The sequence below is a fragment of the Ascaphus truei genome, chromosome 9 (assembly GCF_040206685.1).
Source record: "Ascaphus truei isolate aAscTru1 chromosome 9, aAscTru1.hap1, whole genome shotgun sequence".
Classification (NCBI taxonomy): Eukaryota; Metazoa; Chordata; class Amphibia; order Anura; family Ascaphidae; genus Ascaphus; species Ascaphus truei.
The window spans coordinates 9,199,691-9,217,892 of NC_134491.1; the positions used below are offsets into that span (position 1 = coordinate 9,199,691).

Sequence of the window (18,202 nt, forward strand, 5' to 3'; positions counted from 1 at the left end):
TGCATGGTTTCAAAAGTATGGATGGTGTTCCATGGAGTATAGCGCGTGTGCTTGATACGCGTGTAAAGGCGTGATGACGTAACACGCCAAACATCCGGGTCCCAACACGTTTCGTCACACGTGAATTCATCAGGGGTGTACTGTTCATCAGCCTTATATAGCGGATAGTGAAACCAGAACAGCTGGGGGCTTAACATTAAATTTTAAAAGACATAAATGCAACTTATGCACTCCACTTTAATATCTTATAATTAAACATTTCTATACTGTAGATATATACACACATTATTTATCCCAAATGACTCTCTCTTACAGAGGGTCCTGAATGTATCTCCCCCTGAGAGAGAGAGGGGGGGGGGGATATGCTCAAGACCCTTAACAGCCACCAACCTAGGGTTTTTATCATGATGCTGGCTGAAGTGTCTGGATACACTGTGGGAAAGGAGACCTCTACTGATATACCTCCTGTGTTCAAGAAATCTTCCAATGGAAGGACGTATAGTCCTCCCAATGTATTGTATCCCACAAGGACAGCATAACATGTATACAACATATGTGGTTTGACATTCAAGATGTCCTTTAACCACACAGTTCGTCCCTTTAACATGTGAAGTAAAATGACTGCCCACATTGATATGCTGAAACACAATAAATCAAGTCCTGATACGTTTGAGATTACCAGATGCTAAAGGTGAATGTGATGGTTTGGAATTCTTAAGTCTAATAAGTAATATAAGATTCTTTATATTTACAGCTTTTTTGAAAACAACTGGTGCCCTAGTAGGTAATATTACAACGAAGTGTGGATCACAATGGAGGACTTTCCTGTGTTTATTTATTATGTTTATTTATTATTTTCGAAATTTTAGCTGCTGATGTATTATTATATTTGGTGATGAATTTTGGGGGACCAAATTTGGAGTTATCAGGCTTCCCACCAATAGCTCCGGATCAACTACTATTACCTTTGGAAGATTTGTATCGTGATTGATTCAACAGAAACACCCTTTCCTGGGCCCTTGCCTTGGACAGTGAATCTTCGATGATTGATTGATCATAGCCAGAAAACGATCAACTAGTATTTTGGATTGTTGATCAAAATCTACTTCAACCGAACAATTCCTTCTAATTTGACTAAACTGACTAAAAGGGATATTATTAAACCATTTCTTATGGTGACATCTCTTGGCATGTAGGCATGTATATTCAGAGATTCATCCACAAAGAGAACGAAGTCCAAAATGATCATACATTCCTTGTGGATAGAATGAGTGAATTTGAGACCTAAGTCATTGTGCTCAAATTTGGAAAAGATTCCTTCCAAAGCCTCCTTTTCACCTTCCCAAATCAAAATATCATCAATCAAATGGCCATAGTACACCAGGACTGCCCCCAGTTTGGGATTTGCCCAGATGGAATTAAGCTCCCAAAAACCCATGAACAGGTTTGCGTAACTGGGGGCGAACCTGGGCCCCATGACCGTTCCACACCCAAAGATAAAATATATCATTAAATAAAAAATAATTATGGGAAAGGGTAAATCCGATACATGACAACAAAAATTGTTGTTGAGATAAGGAAAGTTTTATTATTTGTACCTAAGAAATATTCGATGGCAGCAATACCTTTATCATGTTCTATATTTGAGTACAAAGCTTATACATCAAGGGTGGCTGATAATTATGTGGATTTCCTCTTTATATCCGAGACAGAATCCATGACGTGTAGAGTGTCCCTAAGGTATGATGGTAGCTGGACCACATAGGGTTGTAGAAAGTGGTCGACATACCTTGGCACTCCAGATGTCATGGACTCCATCTACCGGCCTACATTGTAGATTCACCAAGTCGTTATGGACTTTTGACAAATGATAAAATATAGGTACACATTGGTTTTATATATATATATATATATATATATACATACACACACGTATACATACACACACTGATGGACACTAGACTCTCTTTTTACCCCTGACGAAGTCATGTGTGATGAAATGCGTTGGGACCCGGATGTTTGTGAGTGTGCTAATTTTAAACCTCTCAATTGATAATAAATGTCATCACAGATTTATGCTATGTGGCAAGCGCCTCTTTTTTCTCTCTTCTATATATATATATATATATATATATAATACCGTTCCGAAGGCAGGCAATCAAGAGGCAGCACTCAAGCGTAATGTGATAACATATGTGTATTTGGTGAACAAGGGGTTACATCTAGACCAATGTTTCGGTCCCCCCAAAAACGGGACCTTCCTCAGGGAGATGCAAAGGGAGACTGACTATATATATATATATATATATATATATATATATATATATATATATATATATATATATATACACATGAAGGTCAGTCAGCACCCTGCAGTAGAAAAGGTTATAATAGCAGATGCTAGTCCCACGTTAGCTTACGTGTATTTCATGTTGTGAATATAGATTTTTGGATTAACCCCGTGCGGTGTGCTGTCTCTTTACTGGTCTTTGGATTGGTTCGTATCATCATTATATATATATATATATATATATATATATATACACACACACACACACAGACACAGACACAGACACACACACACACACACACACACACCCCCAGGTAGTAGACCGTGAAATACATCAGCAATCAAACAATAAAAAAAACCTGCCAGAAATGACGCCATATGTAAAGCAGCTTATGTAAGTCTAGTTATTTACTTGCGTCATGGGGCATCCCAGTCTGCGAGACACTTGGAGCAATGTGTCCCTAGCAACCGTCCAGCGAGCAGGAGCGGAGCGTCTGCTGGTAGTCAGAGTAACTGTTGGGCGCATGCGCACAAGTGCAGCCCATGCAAATGAGTACAACACTTGGAAGACGCATGTGCAGTGATAGCACGTTCACCGGTTGCCCAGAGGATAGCCCGGCGCATGCACAGATGAGCAGGGTCCGGTGGTATGCGCAGTGCAGAGTACTACAGTGGCAAAAGCATGAGTGGTGGTACAAAAGTGAACAATAAGGGAACGTGTAGGGAAGTGGTATACTATGAACTATAATGTAGATGCACTGACACTGTATATATATATATATATATATATATATATATATATATATATATATATATATATATATATATATATATATATATATAGTCAGATAAGGCAGTTGGCACTCCAATAGGTGCTGTTAAGCCACAGGTGCACGTCCCATATAGAGAATGTAGTTATACGTTACCGTTCCAAGGATTGGTAAACAAGAGACAGCACTCAATGTTGAAGATCAAAGTGTATTAGTGAAAGCAAAAATACATCCAGAAACCCAACGTTTCGGTCCTACAGAATGGGACCTTCCTCAGGGGGATACAAAGGGGCCCTTTGTATCCCCCTGAGGAAGGTCCCATTCTGTAGGACCGAAACGTTGGGTTTCTGGATGTATTTTTGCTTTCACTAATACACTTTGATCTTCAACATTGAGTGCTGTCTCTTGTTTACCAATCCTTGGAACGGTAACGTATAACTATATATATATATATATATAATATATATGCAGCAGCCCATGCTGATTGGTATTTTTTGGTTGCATTGTATTTTATTACTTCAAGAGCATCTCTTCTTGCTCTTTGCAACACAGTTTTTATTTGTTTCAATCTAATGCTCCATTCAAGAGATCTAAGTATTTAAAATATTACGCTTTAGACGGTTAATATGGAGCTCCCCAGTGCAATCTAAAGGTTTCCATCGTAACCTCAGAAGGTAAAGATTAGTGTAACCCCCCTCTTAAAAGTAAGAGAGACCCAGTGGTCCTCCACTTTTTTCTTTTAATCCGTGAACTAAATAAAGACCTTTTTTCTATTTGTGCTCTCCTGCCCCATTTTTGCACCTCTCAGCTGTGCACTGCCTTTCCTGCTCCTAGATTTATGTCAAATTATCCGGCAGGCAGCACGCTTAGTCCTATCTCCAAGCAGCTGTCCAGTTCCTGAGTATCCCTTTAATCAATCAAGCTTTTTCTGGGGATTGTGCCAGGTTGGTAGTTTGGTGTTTCAGCTGGGCAGGTATCCACAGGCAGCTGGAAAGATCTGCGGAAACTCGTTTGGTCGGTGGTCTTTGCGGTCTGGTCCTAGCCCCGTGTGTGGACCCTGCCAGACACCTAAGCGACCCTCTAACTGCTTACATATTACCACACTGGATATTTTCAGAGAGCGTCTGTGTACAACATTGATACGTCTCATTTTTGCCGCTTCAATAAGGGAGGCTGTCTTACTTTTATTTGAGGAACGTTTATTATTCTTTTCTATCTATTGCTGGGGATCTTGTTTGGCACCGACCACGGACCTGTTCCACTCCCAACACAGTTTCCACATGGTAATGTCCATTGAGCATATTAAGGTGCATTAGTTGTATTTGTGAGTGTGTGTTTACCTTTGTTCATTTGGTGTTAACTCAAGAGACAATACTGCAGCCATCATGCAATGGGCATAATGAAAAATAATTATCTGACGGAAATTTCTGTCAGGTCTTCAGATTCGCCTATGTACTAGGCGTCACAACTGATTTTATTGGCTCAGGAATTTTTTTTTACTTCAATAGTTTCACGTGGGCAATCTCTAATTACCTAAAGAACTGCATAGCTGCCGGTCAATTCGTTCTCCGTCTATTGATCGGCAAAGTTTGGCGACATCTTTAAATATGGGGAATGTAAATCGTTGCTATAGGAACACGCATGCTTGTTAAAATAGAATACAAGAAAATTGGTCTTTCATAGTTGTTTTTTTTTAAAACAGAAAATGCTAAAAGTATTTTTTCTAACTACAGAACTGATTTATTAAAAAAAACACACATGCAGGATATTGCCTGAACTGCAGCTTTAATACATACACGCTGCCCTATCAAATACGCAGTAAAAGCAGCAGCAGCATTGAAAACGTGCTTACACACACACTGCCCTACCCAATATAGTGTGGGAAAGCAGCCCTGCAAATAAGCATATATGCACTGGCACACCAAATACACAGTGTTGGACAGCGGCACTGCAAACCTACACACACACTGCCTTACCAAATACATAGTGTGGGACGGCAGCACTGCAAACCTACACACACACACTGCCTTACCAAATACACTGTGTGGGACGGCAGCACTGCAAACCTACACACACACTGCCTTACCAAATACATAGTGTGGGACGGCAGCACTGCAAACCTGCACACACACACACACACACTGCCTTACCAAATACACAGTGTTGGACAGCGGCACTGCAAACCTACACACACACTGCCTTACCAAATACACTGTGTGGGACGGCAGCACTGCAAACCTGCACACACACTGCCTTACCAAATACACAGTGTGGGACAGCAGCACTGCAAACCTACACACACACTACCTTACCAAATACACAGTGTGGGACGGCAGCACTGCAAACCTACACACACACTACCTTACCAAATACACAGTGTGGGACAGCAGCACTGCAAACCTACACACACACACACTGCCTTACCAAATACACAGTGTGGGACAGAAGCACTGCAACCCTACACACACACTGCCTTACCAAATACACAGTGTGGGACAGAAGCACTGCAACCCTACACACACACTACCTTACCAAATACACAGTGTGGGACGGCAGCACTGCAAACCTACACACACACACACACACACACACACACACACTGCCTTACCAAATACACAGTGTGGGATGGCAGCACTGCAAACCTACACACACACACACACACACACACACACACACACACACACACACACACACACACACACACACACACACACACACACACACACACACACACACACTGCCTTACCAAATACACAGTGTGGGATGGCAGCACTGCAAACCTACACACACACACACACACACACACACACACACACACACACACACACTGCCTTACCAAATACACAGTGTGGGACAGCAGCACTGCAACCCTGCACACACACACTGCCTTACCAAATACTGTACACAGTGTGGGACAGCAGTACTGCAAACCTGCACACACACTGCCTTACCAAATACACAGTGTGGGACAGCAGCACTGCAAACCTGCACACACACTGCCTTACCAAAATACACAGTGTGGGACAGCAGCACTGCAAACCTGCACACACACACACTGCCTTACCAAATACACAGTGTGGGACAGAAGCACTGCAACCCTACACACACACTGCCTTACCAAATACACAGTGTGGGACAGAAGCACTGCAACCCTACACACACACTACCTTACCAAATACACAGTGTGGGACGGCAGCACTGCAAACCTACACACACACACACACACACACACTGCCTTACCAAATACACAGTGTGGGATGGCAGCACTGCAAACCTACACACACACACACACACACACACACACACACACACACACACACACACACACACACTGCCTTACCAAATACACAGTGTGGGACAGCAGCACTGCAACCCTGCACACACACACTGCCTTACCAAATACTGTACACAGTGTGGGACAGCAGTACTGCAAACCTGCACACACACTGCCTTACCAAATACACAGTGTGGGACAGCAGCACTGCAAACCTGCACACACACTGCCTTACCAAAATACACAGTGTGGGACAGCAGCACTGCAAACCTGCACACACACTGCCTTACCAAATACAGTGTGGGACAGCAGCACTGCAAACCTACACACACACACTGCCTTACCAAATACACAGTGTGGGACAGCAGCACTGCAAACCTACACACACTGCCTTACCAAATACACAGTGTGGGACAGCAGCACTGCAAATCTACACACACATACACTGCCTTACCAAACACACCATGTGGGACAGCAGCACTGCAACCCTGCACACACACACTGCCTTACCAAATACACAGTGTGGGACAGCAGTACTGCAAACCTGCACACACACACTGCCTTACCAAATACACAGTGTGGGACAGCAGCACTGCAAACCTGCACACACACTGCCTTACCAAAATACACAGTGTGGGACAGCAGCACTGCAAACCTGCACACACACACTGCCTTACCATATACACAGTGTGGGACAGCAGCACTGCAAACCTGCACACACACACTGCCTTACCAAATACAGTGTGGGACAGCAGCACTGCAAACCTGCACACACACTACCTTACCAAAATACACAGTGTGGGACAGCAGCACTGCAAACCTGCACACACACACTGCCTTACCATATACACAGTGTGGGACAGCAGCACTGCAAACCTGCACACACACACACTGCCTTACCAAATACAGTGTGGGACAGCAGCACTGCAAACCTACACACACACACACTGCCTTACCAAATACACAGTGTGGGACAGCAGCACTGCAAACACACACACACACACACACACACTGCCTTACCAAATACACAGTGTGGGACAGCAGCACTGCAAACCTGCACACACACATACACACTGCCTTACCAAATACACAGTGTGGGACAGCAGCACTGCAAACCTGCACACACACATACACACACACTGCCTTACCAAATACACAGTGTGGGACAGCAGCACTGCAAATCTATGCGTTCTGAAGCTTTGGCAGTTCTGTGCCAATGTAGGTGAGCTACAGTATGTAAAGTCTTATAAAGCTTTTGCTTGGGCTGGTACATAATGTAATGATCTCTTGCCTCACATTTATTTCTCCCTCTCTTCCCTCACAGGTCTCGTAGAAATTTGCCTGATGCACCCGCTGGATGTGGTGAAAACTCGGTAGGTCTTTGCTGGAACACGTTGTGTTGATGTTGGCCATGAGCCCAACCTGTGAGCTGCTGGTCCCAGTGGGTGTCAGAGCATGTCCCCCCTTCCCAATCCACCGATCACTTTCAGCACAGCACTCTGCTTCTTTCATGCAAGTGGCATCTCGGGTGAAAGTTCAGCTAAAGGTGTGAAATACCTGATCACAGCTGCACTGAATTTCTTCTCTGCATGCAAAGCCTGTGACTCATTACTGACTAGTGTATATTTTTGTGCAGGTGAAGTTGTGATCTGCAGTGGCTTTAGGCACACAACATGCTTGGGAAATAGCATCTCTTATTTTAATTTTCACACATGTTCTAATGACTTTTTTTTATGTATTGGCTTTCAACAAAATGGGATTTTACATATAATAGTTTTTTTCCCCCTTGTTTAGCACTCATTTTTTGCATGCACAGGTCCCTGCACCTTAGAGCTTACAATCAATTTTTGATGCCTGAGTCACCTGGATATAGCGACTAGCAGAATATCACAAGAGGCGGATACTAGGATGTGAACATGTGTGTATATTAGAGAAATAGAGATCTAGGGCTTTTACGTACCAAAATTACCCACGGTACAGCAGATTCTTGTGCTCAGCCCATTTGTACTGTCCAGAAAAAATGAAACCATTTGAATACATGCAATAATAACAGATGGATTAAAAACGTCCCTTAGATGTTAGGGACTGGCAATGGGCGTTTCCATTTGCACAACGCTCTGACTCACATCCTCAGTAGGAGAAAGTCGTTATTATGATCATTGTATTTACCCGCATTTCAGGGAGAAAAATAGGCAAACCACCAACACAACTGCTGGCAAGCCAGTGAATATGAAGAATGAATGTATCCTAACAATGTACCCGGAGAACCGGCAGTGACACTGCTTTCAGCATTTTCATTTCCTGAAAATGTTGGGTGCAACTGGTGAAATAACTAGTGGAATACAGCAACTGGTGAAATACAGTAACTGGTGAAATAACTAGTGGAATACAACAACTGGTGAAATACAGTAACTGGTGAAATAACTGGTTAAAGGAAAGAAAATGACTGGTTTACTAACTTTTCTGAAGTATTGAAATTTAAATCCTCAATTCTGACTCGCTTGCTTACCCTTAAGAGTCACTCATCACCGAAACCCCACCCTATTACACGTTATAACGAGCGGACAGCTTGGCTGAATTTTGGCATGTATACATTTGATTAATTGGTTATAGTAAAGTGAAATAAAGGTCAGCTGAATCTGTTAAGTACACAGGAGTGCAAATGTGGTTTTACTGAGCTCCAGATCTGTTTCACCGAATAACACACGGTATATATTTCTTTCTTGGAATAGTTCACAAGATACCGGTTTCATAGACTGTGAATAATGAAGAGGGATTGACTTCAAGTATGTCAATAAGGAAGTGAACAAGATACAGTGTATAAATATCACGCATTCACCATGAACACACTGTTAATTCTTCCAGTACATATTTTATCCACTCAGTCAATGATTTGGGAATTATCATCTATTTGTAACGCGCCAGCATGTTCATTACAAAGGGAGAGGGAGACAATAACACGGATAACAAACTAATTACCATCTATGTATGCATTAGAACACAATAGTTGGTAAGCGCTCCCTGTTCCAAGGAGCTTACAGTCTAAGCCTTAGGGGCCTATTCACTAAACCTCGATAAGCTGCCCGGAGACGCTGCGTCTCCATGCACGGCCCTTACAGGCGATCGTGAAGTTTAAATATTCACTTTAATAATAGTGTACGGGAGCAGGGACTCTCCTGACCTGAAGCGCATTCATTTCATCCTCGGAGACCCCCTGCTTCCCGAGTTAGGCCACGGTAAGGGGTGCCAATAGCTCCTGTGCGTTTACATCTTCCACGTCACGTGGCCGGGAGATTTAAACATTGTGAGGATACCGGCACCCATACCGGGGTCTGTAACTCGGGAAGCAGGGGGTCCCCAGACCTGAAATCAATGCGGTTCAGCTCCAGAAACCCCCTGCTCCTGTACCCTACTCCCGTACACTCACATTAAAGCAGCTTCATTACCTTAGCACCTAGCCGCTAAGGCAATGAAGGAGTTAAGGCATAGTAGCGGGTTTATTGGGGGTAGAAGTGGGTGAGTGAAGGGGGTACTTGGCCCAGGATAGGTGGTTAGGCCTACCAGAAAGGTTGCGGGAGGGGTTAACCTATTCATTACCATCGCAGTAGTAACCGCTATGGTAATACCAATAAACAACCTACCCACCCCCTGTACAAAAACACCCCCCCCTCCACCCCTCCTAGCACATACAGTACAGTAATGGGCAAAATTACTATTGTCCAGATATGGATAATAGTGCATTTGCCCATTAAAAATAAAACCAGCAAGCATAAAGTAAATTAAAATTCTATTTACCCCTGCCAGGACGAAGGCTGTCTTTGTCTTCCTCCTCGTCCTCATCATCGTCCTCCGTTGGCAGCAACATTACATTTAAAAAAAAAAAAACTTCTGGTCACTAACCCTTTAATCACCTTAGTGGTTAGTAACTGCTATAGTAATTAAGGGATTAACCACCCTCCCCCACTACGCACCCAAGCAGCCTGACCACCCTCCCCGGGGCAACCCCCCCGCTACCCTTTGATTGGCAAAGTGGTAAACCATGCCCCCAATATGAGCATGGATTGGCAATCTAAAAAAAAAAAAAAAAGGCATAAAACACATTACATTTAAATCAGACAAGCATTTGCCAATAAATCCAATGATTGGCACAGTGGTACACCATGCCCATATAATGAGGGAATTGTTTGCCACTATGGCAGTCAATGGGCAACCTAAAAATAAAAAAATGCCCCCAAAATAAAAACAATTAAATATAAACATGCCCCAAAAATACAAACAATTAAATAAAAACAAGCACCAAAAATACAACACATAACAATTAAAACAAAACATTGTCACGGTGCTTATCTATAGCCGAAATGGGCAAAGATAAACACATTGGCAGTCGATGGTCAACCTAAAAATAAATAAATAATACAATAAAAATACAAAACTAACATACAATCAATGTTTTTCTTACCTTTGATGTCTTAACCCTCCGATTCCGACTGCAGCAGGAACGTCTTGATCCTGGACACAATGCAGCCGATGGTCTTCTGGTTTTCTTATTTCTTTTCTTCTTTACTTGTAATCCAATCAAATAGGGGCGGATGTTGCCCCGTCGTCGTCTTGGGTTCAAATGAGATGGGACAGGCCTTATATAAGGCCCCTGACGTGGGGTTGTATTTATGTATTGCACTCTAATGTTTTTTTGAATGGGGAAAAGCGCTACTAACCATCTTTGGTTAATAGCACTTTAAACGATTCCTGTTGTTGGTACGGGGGGTGGGTGAATGTGGTAGTTACTCCAGGGTGGTGTTTAGGCATTGCGGTAGTGTAGTGCGCGGGGTTAACCCCTTCATTACCTTAACGGCTGTAACCGCTATGGTAATGAAGGGGTTAACTTCTACTGCCATCCTCCCGCAAAGCCTAAACACCCACCCTGCGGCAACTGCAAGCTTCACCCACCCCCTATACCAACAACAAAGCAGTGCCTGCTATTTAACCCTTCAATTACCTTAGCCGCAATGGTTAGCCGCTAAGGTAATTAAACTGGCTGCAGTTTTATTTTTATTGCATAGGATTGATACCAGAGACCCGCGGGGTCCCCCGGAGATGCGGGGACCCCCAGAGATGTAGTAAAACTAAAAGAAACTGCTTTTATGCATCTTGCAATATCTTCAGCGACAAAATATTGCAAGTTTTTATAATACTGTATGCTTATCACTGCTTAGTGAATAGCAGTTTCTGGCCAAAAAAAATGAGATTTCTGGCATTTTTTGGCTTATCGTACGGCTTGTTTTAGCCAGAGTGTTATAGTACTATAAAAAGCCGTTTTAGTGCGATATTGCCCTGTTATCTGAGCTTTGTGAATAGCAACACAGGAAATATCGCACTATAAGGTCATTTATAGTGCTCTAAGCCACTTATCAAGATTTAGTGAATAAGCCCCTTAGACTTTTAGGTTGAAATACATTATTTTATCTTTCTTCTGCTGTCCCATCTGGTGAGTGTTCTTAGTTATTCGTGCCCGTGCTAGGTTTACAGTTCAACAATATTGGCTGGTTCACATTTTAGAGTTTTAGGTGTAAAATTCCAGACCATTGTTAACAGTAAAAATAATGTAGACTGCGACATGGTACCATGATTTCGACAGTGTCACTATGTACCTTTGTTCTTGAAGTCTGTGTCAGACATTTGTCTTAGAATTGGCATTAAGGTATTTATTTCAGTAAATGTCAAATCTCGATAGGAAACAACATAGAAAAATAGCTCAGAAAACATCACCCTCCCACCAAACACACTTCCTTCCATATTACCCCGCCACTTCTGCACTTTTACTTCTGCTGTCACTTTGTTACACTATTTCTTGGCTGGCAGAGAATGCAGCAATGCACGAGATTAAGGCGCCTAGGCTGCCGATTGGGTCTTTTTTTAACAAAATTCCCTGTTGACTTGCACCCAAAAACCGCCGGGTCCACACTAAAAGAGGCACGTGTATTTACTTGTTAGACTGAACCCGTTTCTCTCCATCTGGTAACAAGTTCCTGTGTAACACTCGTTGCCGTGCTCTTTCTTGATGATTCTTGGCAAAACATTTACGACATTGTTACAAGGATTTTCTTTCAATATAAGTTTCCACAATAAAGACTCTTCGTGCTGTTGAAAGCACTATTTTGAATGACACCGTTTTCACAATTGAATAAAAAATAAACGATCAGCTGTATTGACAATACTACCACGTGTGTATTCAAAATACTACCAACTCTTTTCGTGCAAAAGCAACCTGTGAAACGAGAGACTTGTGTTAATGTTTACGATGGTCCGTGACTCTTAGTGGGGACACCCTGCAGACTAGGCCCCTAAATCGTTTATCGTAATATTGTTATTTGGAAAATGCAGCATAGATTGTAAGCTCTTTGCACCAAGGCTGTATCAGAGGACTCATGTTTCCTTTTTTCAGTAACTTGGCAGGTTATTTATTGAACGGGATTGAAGTCCCCCGACTGGCACTATCCCACAGAAACTAACACCATGTGAATAACCCCTTAAGAGTTATTGTTATTGTTAATGTGCATTAATGTATCAAAGCACTTTGCCCTGCTGTGCCAGTTTGTGATGTGGGAATTGTCAATAGAATGAGTTAAAAGAGGTACGTGTAATAAGATGTGGAAAACCAATGTATGGCCAATTCTTTTCCTAGGGATATACCATAAAGGTATTGAATTATATAGTGTTAGAGACACGTTCTGTTATAGTGGGAGGTTTGAGCCCACCTGTTTAACTGTATAATGTATTTAGGTCTGTGTCTCTTTCTGTAATTTTTTCCTATGTTTTTAGCAGGAACGAATGCTGCCAAATATATAGCTTAAAGGTGCAATTCCACATAGCCGGCCAAAATGCATTCTGTGAACAATTTAACAATGTAATTGACTTCCTTAAACCAATCTATCCGTGTCAAAGGCAAATGTTTGGCTTATTTTGTTTCTTTGAAAAGTAATTACTAGTTGCCTATGTTTAGAATAGGGAAGTGTTTGTCAATCAAGTGTTTTCTTTACGCGTATCCCACCTTGTCCTTATCTGAGAGCCAATCAAGATAAGGGGAGGGTAAGAGAGGGTGACTTTGCCTGTGCAAACTCTTGTACAACACACAGTGACATCAGACAAAAGGGAACAGCCAGAGGAAGTCAAACTCCTCCCAAGTCTCGGCGCAACATGTTTACAAACAAACTTTAAAACATTGTGTAAAAGCAGGTTTAAGATTTTTGCAAAAAAAAGCATGAACCACCCAGATGTAACCATTTAACCATGTCACTGCCATTACTATACTTTGGTTCCATGAGAGACTGCACCTTTAAATTAACAGATCTGTGTCAAATTAAGAAACGTGATAATGAAATGTCTTAACCGATGCAGTGCCCTTATAACGTTCCCTGAGAGTCACAATGGCCAGCAGTTCAGGGAACGTCATTCAATTTTTGCATTTTTTCTTGGGGCAATCTCGTTATTCTTCCCACTTCAGTTTTCTTTGGGGGAGTCTCGCCAATCTCCCCGTTTTTAGATTTGGACACGATCAGAATGGAAGTGTAGGGCACTTCACTTCTATTTGAGTCAACAGGGTTATCACTACCGAAGCCATTGTGTGGTCGCTTTCCCGTTAGTCCAGTACAGGGATAGTAAACTCCAGAGATGTGCGTGAAAAACATTGTATCAGCCGAGTGCATGTGGAGTTAGCCAAGTGTTGGTCTTTGGCCCAGGGCCAGAACCCCCAGGAAGGTAACGCCAGCGTGTACTCCCCTTTATTGCAATGTTCCAGGGCTGAGATATGGGGGAAAAACATGTCGAAGGCAAGCGGGAATTTGCCCAGGGAGATCTGAGGTAATGGAGCTCCAAAATTGGGGTTCCCAGCGTGACCTCAACTAACGTCCTAACAGTGCATGCGGAGCTGCCAGGTGAAGGGGCTACCAACATGCACAAATTGGATCAGTCAAGGGGGATCCTGAGGTTTGAAAGCGGTTCCCACCAAAATCGGGAGAGCCGCGTGTAGAGTTGCAAGATGCAGGCTCTAGTTTTTGCAAAATATGTGTGGCTTGGCGCGAAAGCCATAGCCGGGCCCTTTCTACAATGCATGGGACTCCTGGATCCACCAGGGGGAGGAGACGCCGACTTAGTTGCCATCATGTGGGGTGTAGCCGGAGGCAGCTATCACACTCAACAGACGCACGTGGTGACTACCCAAGTCAGGGCTGTGGTTGACTCGTTCCCTGCCACATCGTTTCCCACCATGTCCAAACAATCAGTGCAACTATTTGAGCTGCCAGGGGGGCTCTTGCTTATCCAACTCCACGGCAAAGATTTCCCACAGCTCCTGTGCCCGCTGTGTTACCGACCGGAAGGAGAGCTGGATGTCACATTGCCCGCTGTGTTACTGACCGGAAGGAGAGCTGGATGTCACATTGCCCGCTGTGTTACTGACCGGAAGGAGAGCTGGATGTCACATTGCCCGCTGTGTTACTGACCGGAAGGAGAGCTGGATGTCACATTGCCCGCTGTGTTACTGACCGGAAGGAGAGCTGGATGTCACGTCCCACTGCGGGCGATGTGATGTGCCCTACCTTGAGCTGGTGCAGACGGCCTGTGACCAGCCTATGTCTGCACTACATCCAGGTGAAGTGCGTAGTTTATACCAATTGATCCGCCGGCTACAGACACTGATGGAGAATGCATCTGCGGATGAGGAGAGAGACTATATGCCTGTAATCAATGACCTCTTCCACCCTGACGAGATGCTCTGGTCATCAATCTTTGTGGGGAGTACTACAGTGCGAGTCCTGACTCAGGAGCGGAGTCACTCGGAGCTGATGCCAGGGGAGAGAGCCTCAGTTCCCCTAAGAGTGCGAGTACTGCACTGCCCTGCAAACCTATGCTGGACTTACCTGTCTCAACGCCAGAGGGTGTTGGAGGCGCAAAGTCCTTCTCCCTCATGGAGTGGGAGCAAAGCAAATTCTTCAAGGTGGCAAGCTGTGGTGGGGACACTGTACCTGTGTCCGGACGGCGGAGCGGTGTGGGTGCATCAGGCCAGCAGCTCGACGAAGGTGCATCGGACCCAGAGGTAGTAGTTCCACCGTTCCTGCTTCCGATGACCGGTCCATTGTTTCTGCTCCCACAACCGACTTGTCCTTGGTGGTGAGCGGCGCTGAGCCCAACCTGTTCCTGCTGCAGTGTCAGGCGCTCAGAAAGGCCCGAGCGCTTGCAGCAGTGGAAACGGATGCAGAGGCTATAGGTCCAGGATGCACACTGCCTAGTAAGGACGACGTTGCACAGCTGCTTCCGGCAATCGGCCGAGGCCACCATAAGGTAACTGTAAGACCGGGACATTCTTTCGCTACCACCCGAAGGGTGGAGAGCCAGGAAACTTCAGCTGCTCTGGAAATGGAGTGGCTGTTCCTGCTGACATCAAGGACAATGTTGTGCCAGCCCAATCTGGTAATGATACGCTTAATATTACCCATGTGTCCCGGTTAGTATCCTTTGTAGTAGATGGGGTATGTGAGCCATTAACATCCAGGCCACCATCCCCTATAGTACCTGTGAATCCCAAATGTATTAATGCAAATGTGGGTATAGATGTTAGGCGGGAGGTGTTGAAATGGTGGGATCCTATGTTCCAAGGTTATGTAACACATATGGACCGGACCCGCTTTGTACTGGTACAGTGTAACAAAATAGATCACTGGTGGGAGAAGGGTAGAGTATACCCCGGATCAAGAAGCAGCGATCATGCGCAACCGCAATAAAGATCTGGAGATGGTGTTAGAGTTTTCTTCAGGTGTGGGGGAAACTGGTCCGCAAGCCTGGTCCAGCCCACTACTATTGATGAGTATTTTACAGAGTAGGAGATGTGCTGCAAGGGTTAGGGGTTCTCCTGTATAGGAGTGCCCTGTTAAAATTGTTGCTACGGGTTATGCACTGTTTTATTGTTACTGTTTTGATTGTTATGCATTTTACTGTTTGCATTTTTGTTGTTGTTCACGCACAAATTTATTGGTGGTATTTAAATGTATGTACCTCATGCAGGGACGTGAGGATTTTCACCATAGGGATCATGTATCCCAGTGCCCCTGGCTATATATTCTTTTGCCCTAACACCAAGTCCTGGTACGGAGCAGGCAGTGTTAGGGTTAAACTCCTCTCACATGGGCCAGCATGTGAGTCTCCCTACCAGAGTTAATTTGTTGCATGTGCCGGGGAGGGGAGGGTGAGGGGGGGTTCACTGGAGGTGTGCTGCCCAGTTACCAGAGCTTAGGAGTGGGACCATCCCCTGGTACAAAACATGGCTTCCTGATAAAATTCAGTCAGAAGTGTGTTCCAGTGTAGGAAGAGTTCTCCCAAGGGGGACGATATGGGCGGTGCACTGCGTGCCAAACAAAGGAAATGCTGCGTTCAAAGAGGAAGAAGGAAGCTGACGGATGCTGGATCGCTAAAAAAGGTTACTTTATTCGGCAAACTACAACATACAGTTTAGCAGGGAATTTGAGAAGAACCTCTGACGCGTTTCGTGCATCCGTGCACTTTGTCACGGAGTAGGCAGGTTTCTACCCTGCCCCATCAGGGGGTAGGGGGGTGAAGACTAGCCCAGGGGCCTCAAGCTCCTGGGGGTCTATTCAAGGGAATACAACATCTCCTGCGTTGGAGGAAGATGGAAAGGAATTGCATGAGCTGGTCCAGCTGTACTGTTCATGGTCCGTGGCCGAATTACCATCAGGGTAAACCCTGCTTCTAGCAGAGCCCTGCAGGATGAAGGTGCTGCACCAAAGACTGAAAGCCTGTCCTGTTACCTACTCCCCACACCAACGCGGAGACTCAGACCTCCTGGGAACCTACAGGTGAGCCCTACAGCACCATAACACTACCAAGTACCATCAGATCCCCCTGGGGGGGGGGGGGAGGAGGATAGGTGTGTTACACTTAAATAAATGAAAGCTGCAATCCTGGGAACCTGTGTTACATATTATGTATATTATAATATTATAACTGAGTGCCGGACAGATTACTATGTCTCCAACCTGCAGGTCGTGTATTAGATAATAAATATGTTACTTGTGCTGTGAATTAGACCCGGTGATATTTTGTTTCATTTAGATCCCAGCTACATTATAACAGCACTACACATTTTTGATGGGCCGTGTTATATGTATGGACCAAGTTGCGACTGACATCTAGGTTTATACACAGGTTGCCACTAACATTTCTATGATCCCGGCAGACTGACTGCCAGGTAGTCCTGACCCATACCCCAGCTGCACCCAGTAATTTGTTCATATGAGTAAACTTCTTTATTTTGCACCAGCAAGCCGTGTGATCCCATTTTGGGTATTTATTTTGCTGCATACAGTATCAGTGTTTTTGTATATCTACTAACAGGAAATTTGACTATTAGGTTAACTATTTCTTAAGAGGCTATAACTTGATACGAACTGTGATTCGTGCCTCTAGGCTTGCTTACACATTTTGTGTGCCTATAGTTTAGGTGCAGGGTACGATTAGGTTTCCTTTTCTTACACTAGCTACATATGTACTTGGTGACTATTTGACGCATCTACTGCTGCGGCCGAGTTTATTCGAGCATTTGCCCGTTCTCGGCCGCAGCAGTAACCTGGCGCGCTCCGGAGGGTGCCGGGCGCGCGCCGAAGCAGCGGAAGAGCGCCCTCCGATCGGGGCGCTCTCCCTCCCGCTGCCGGATCCGCCGGGTCCCCCGGAACCCCCTGCCGCCGTCCCCCACATCGCGGGACACCAAGGCTCCCTCGGGGAGCCCTGGACGCGCGTGCAGGGGGCGCAGGCACCCGATGACGCGTGACCGCGCATCGGTGATGCGCGGCACGCTGAGGG

The 18,202-nt window shown here is 44.6% G+C and overlaps 1 protein-coding gene across 6 annotated transcripts in view; it reads left to right on the plus strand.

The window, feature by feature from the left end:
- SLC25A21 (solute carrier family 25 member 21) overlaps positions 1-18,202 on the plus strand; it is a 349,268-nt gene that overhangs the window by 178,174 nt on the left and 152,892 nt on the right. For all 6 annotated transcript variants that reach the window (XM_075613316.1, XM_075613317.1, XM_075613315.1 and 3 more), the window contains one exon: positions 7,659-7,707. In XM_075613316.1, the coding sequence (XP_075469431.1) occupies positions 7,659-7,707 (49 nt within the window). The remainder of the gene's footprint in view (positions 1-7,658; positions 7,708-18,202) is intronic.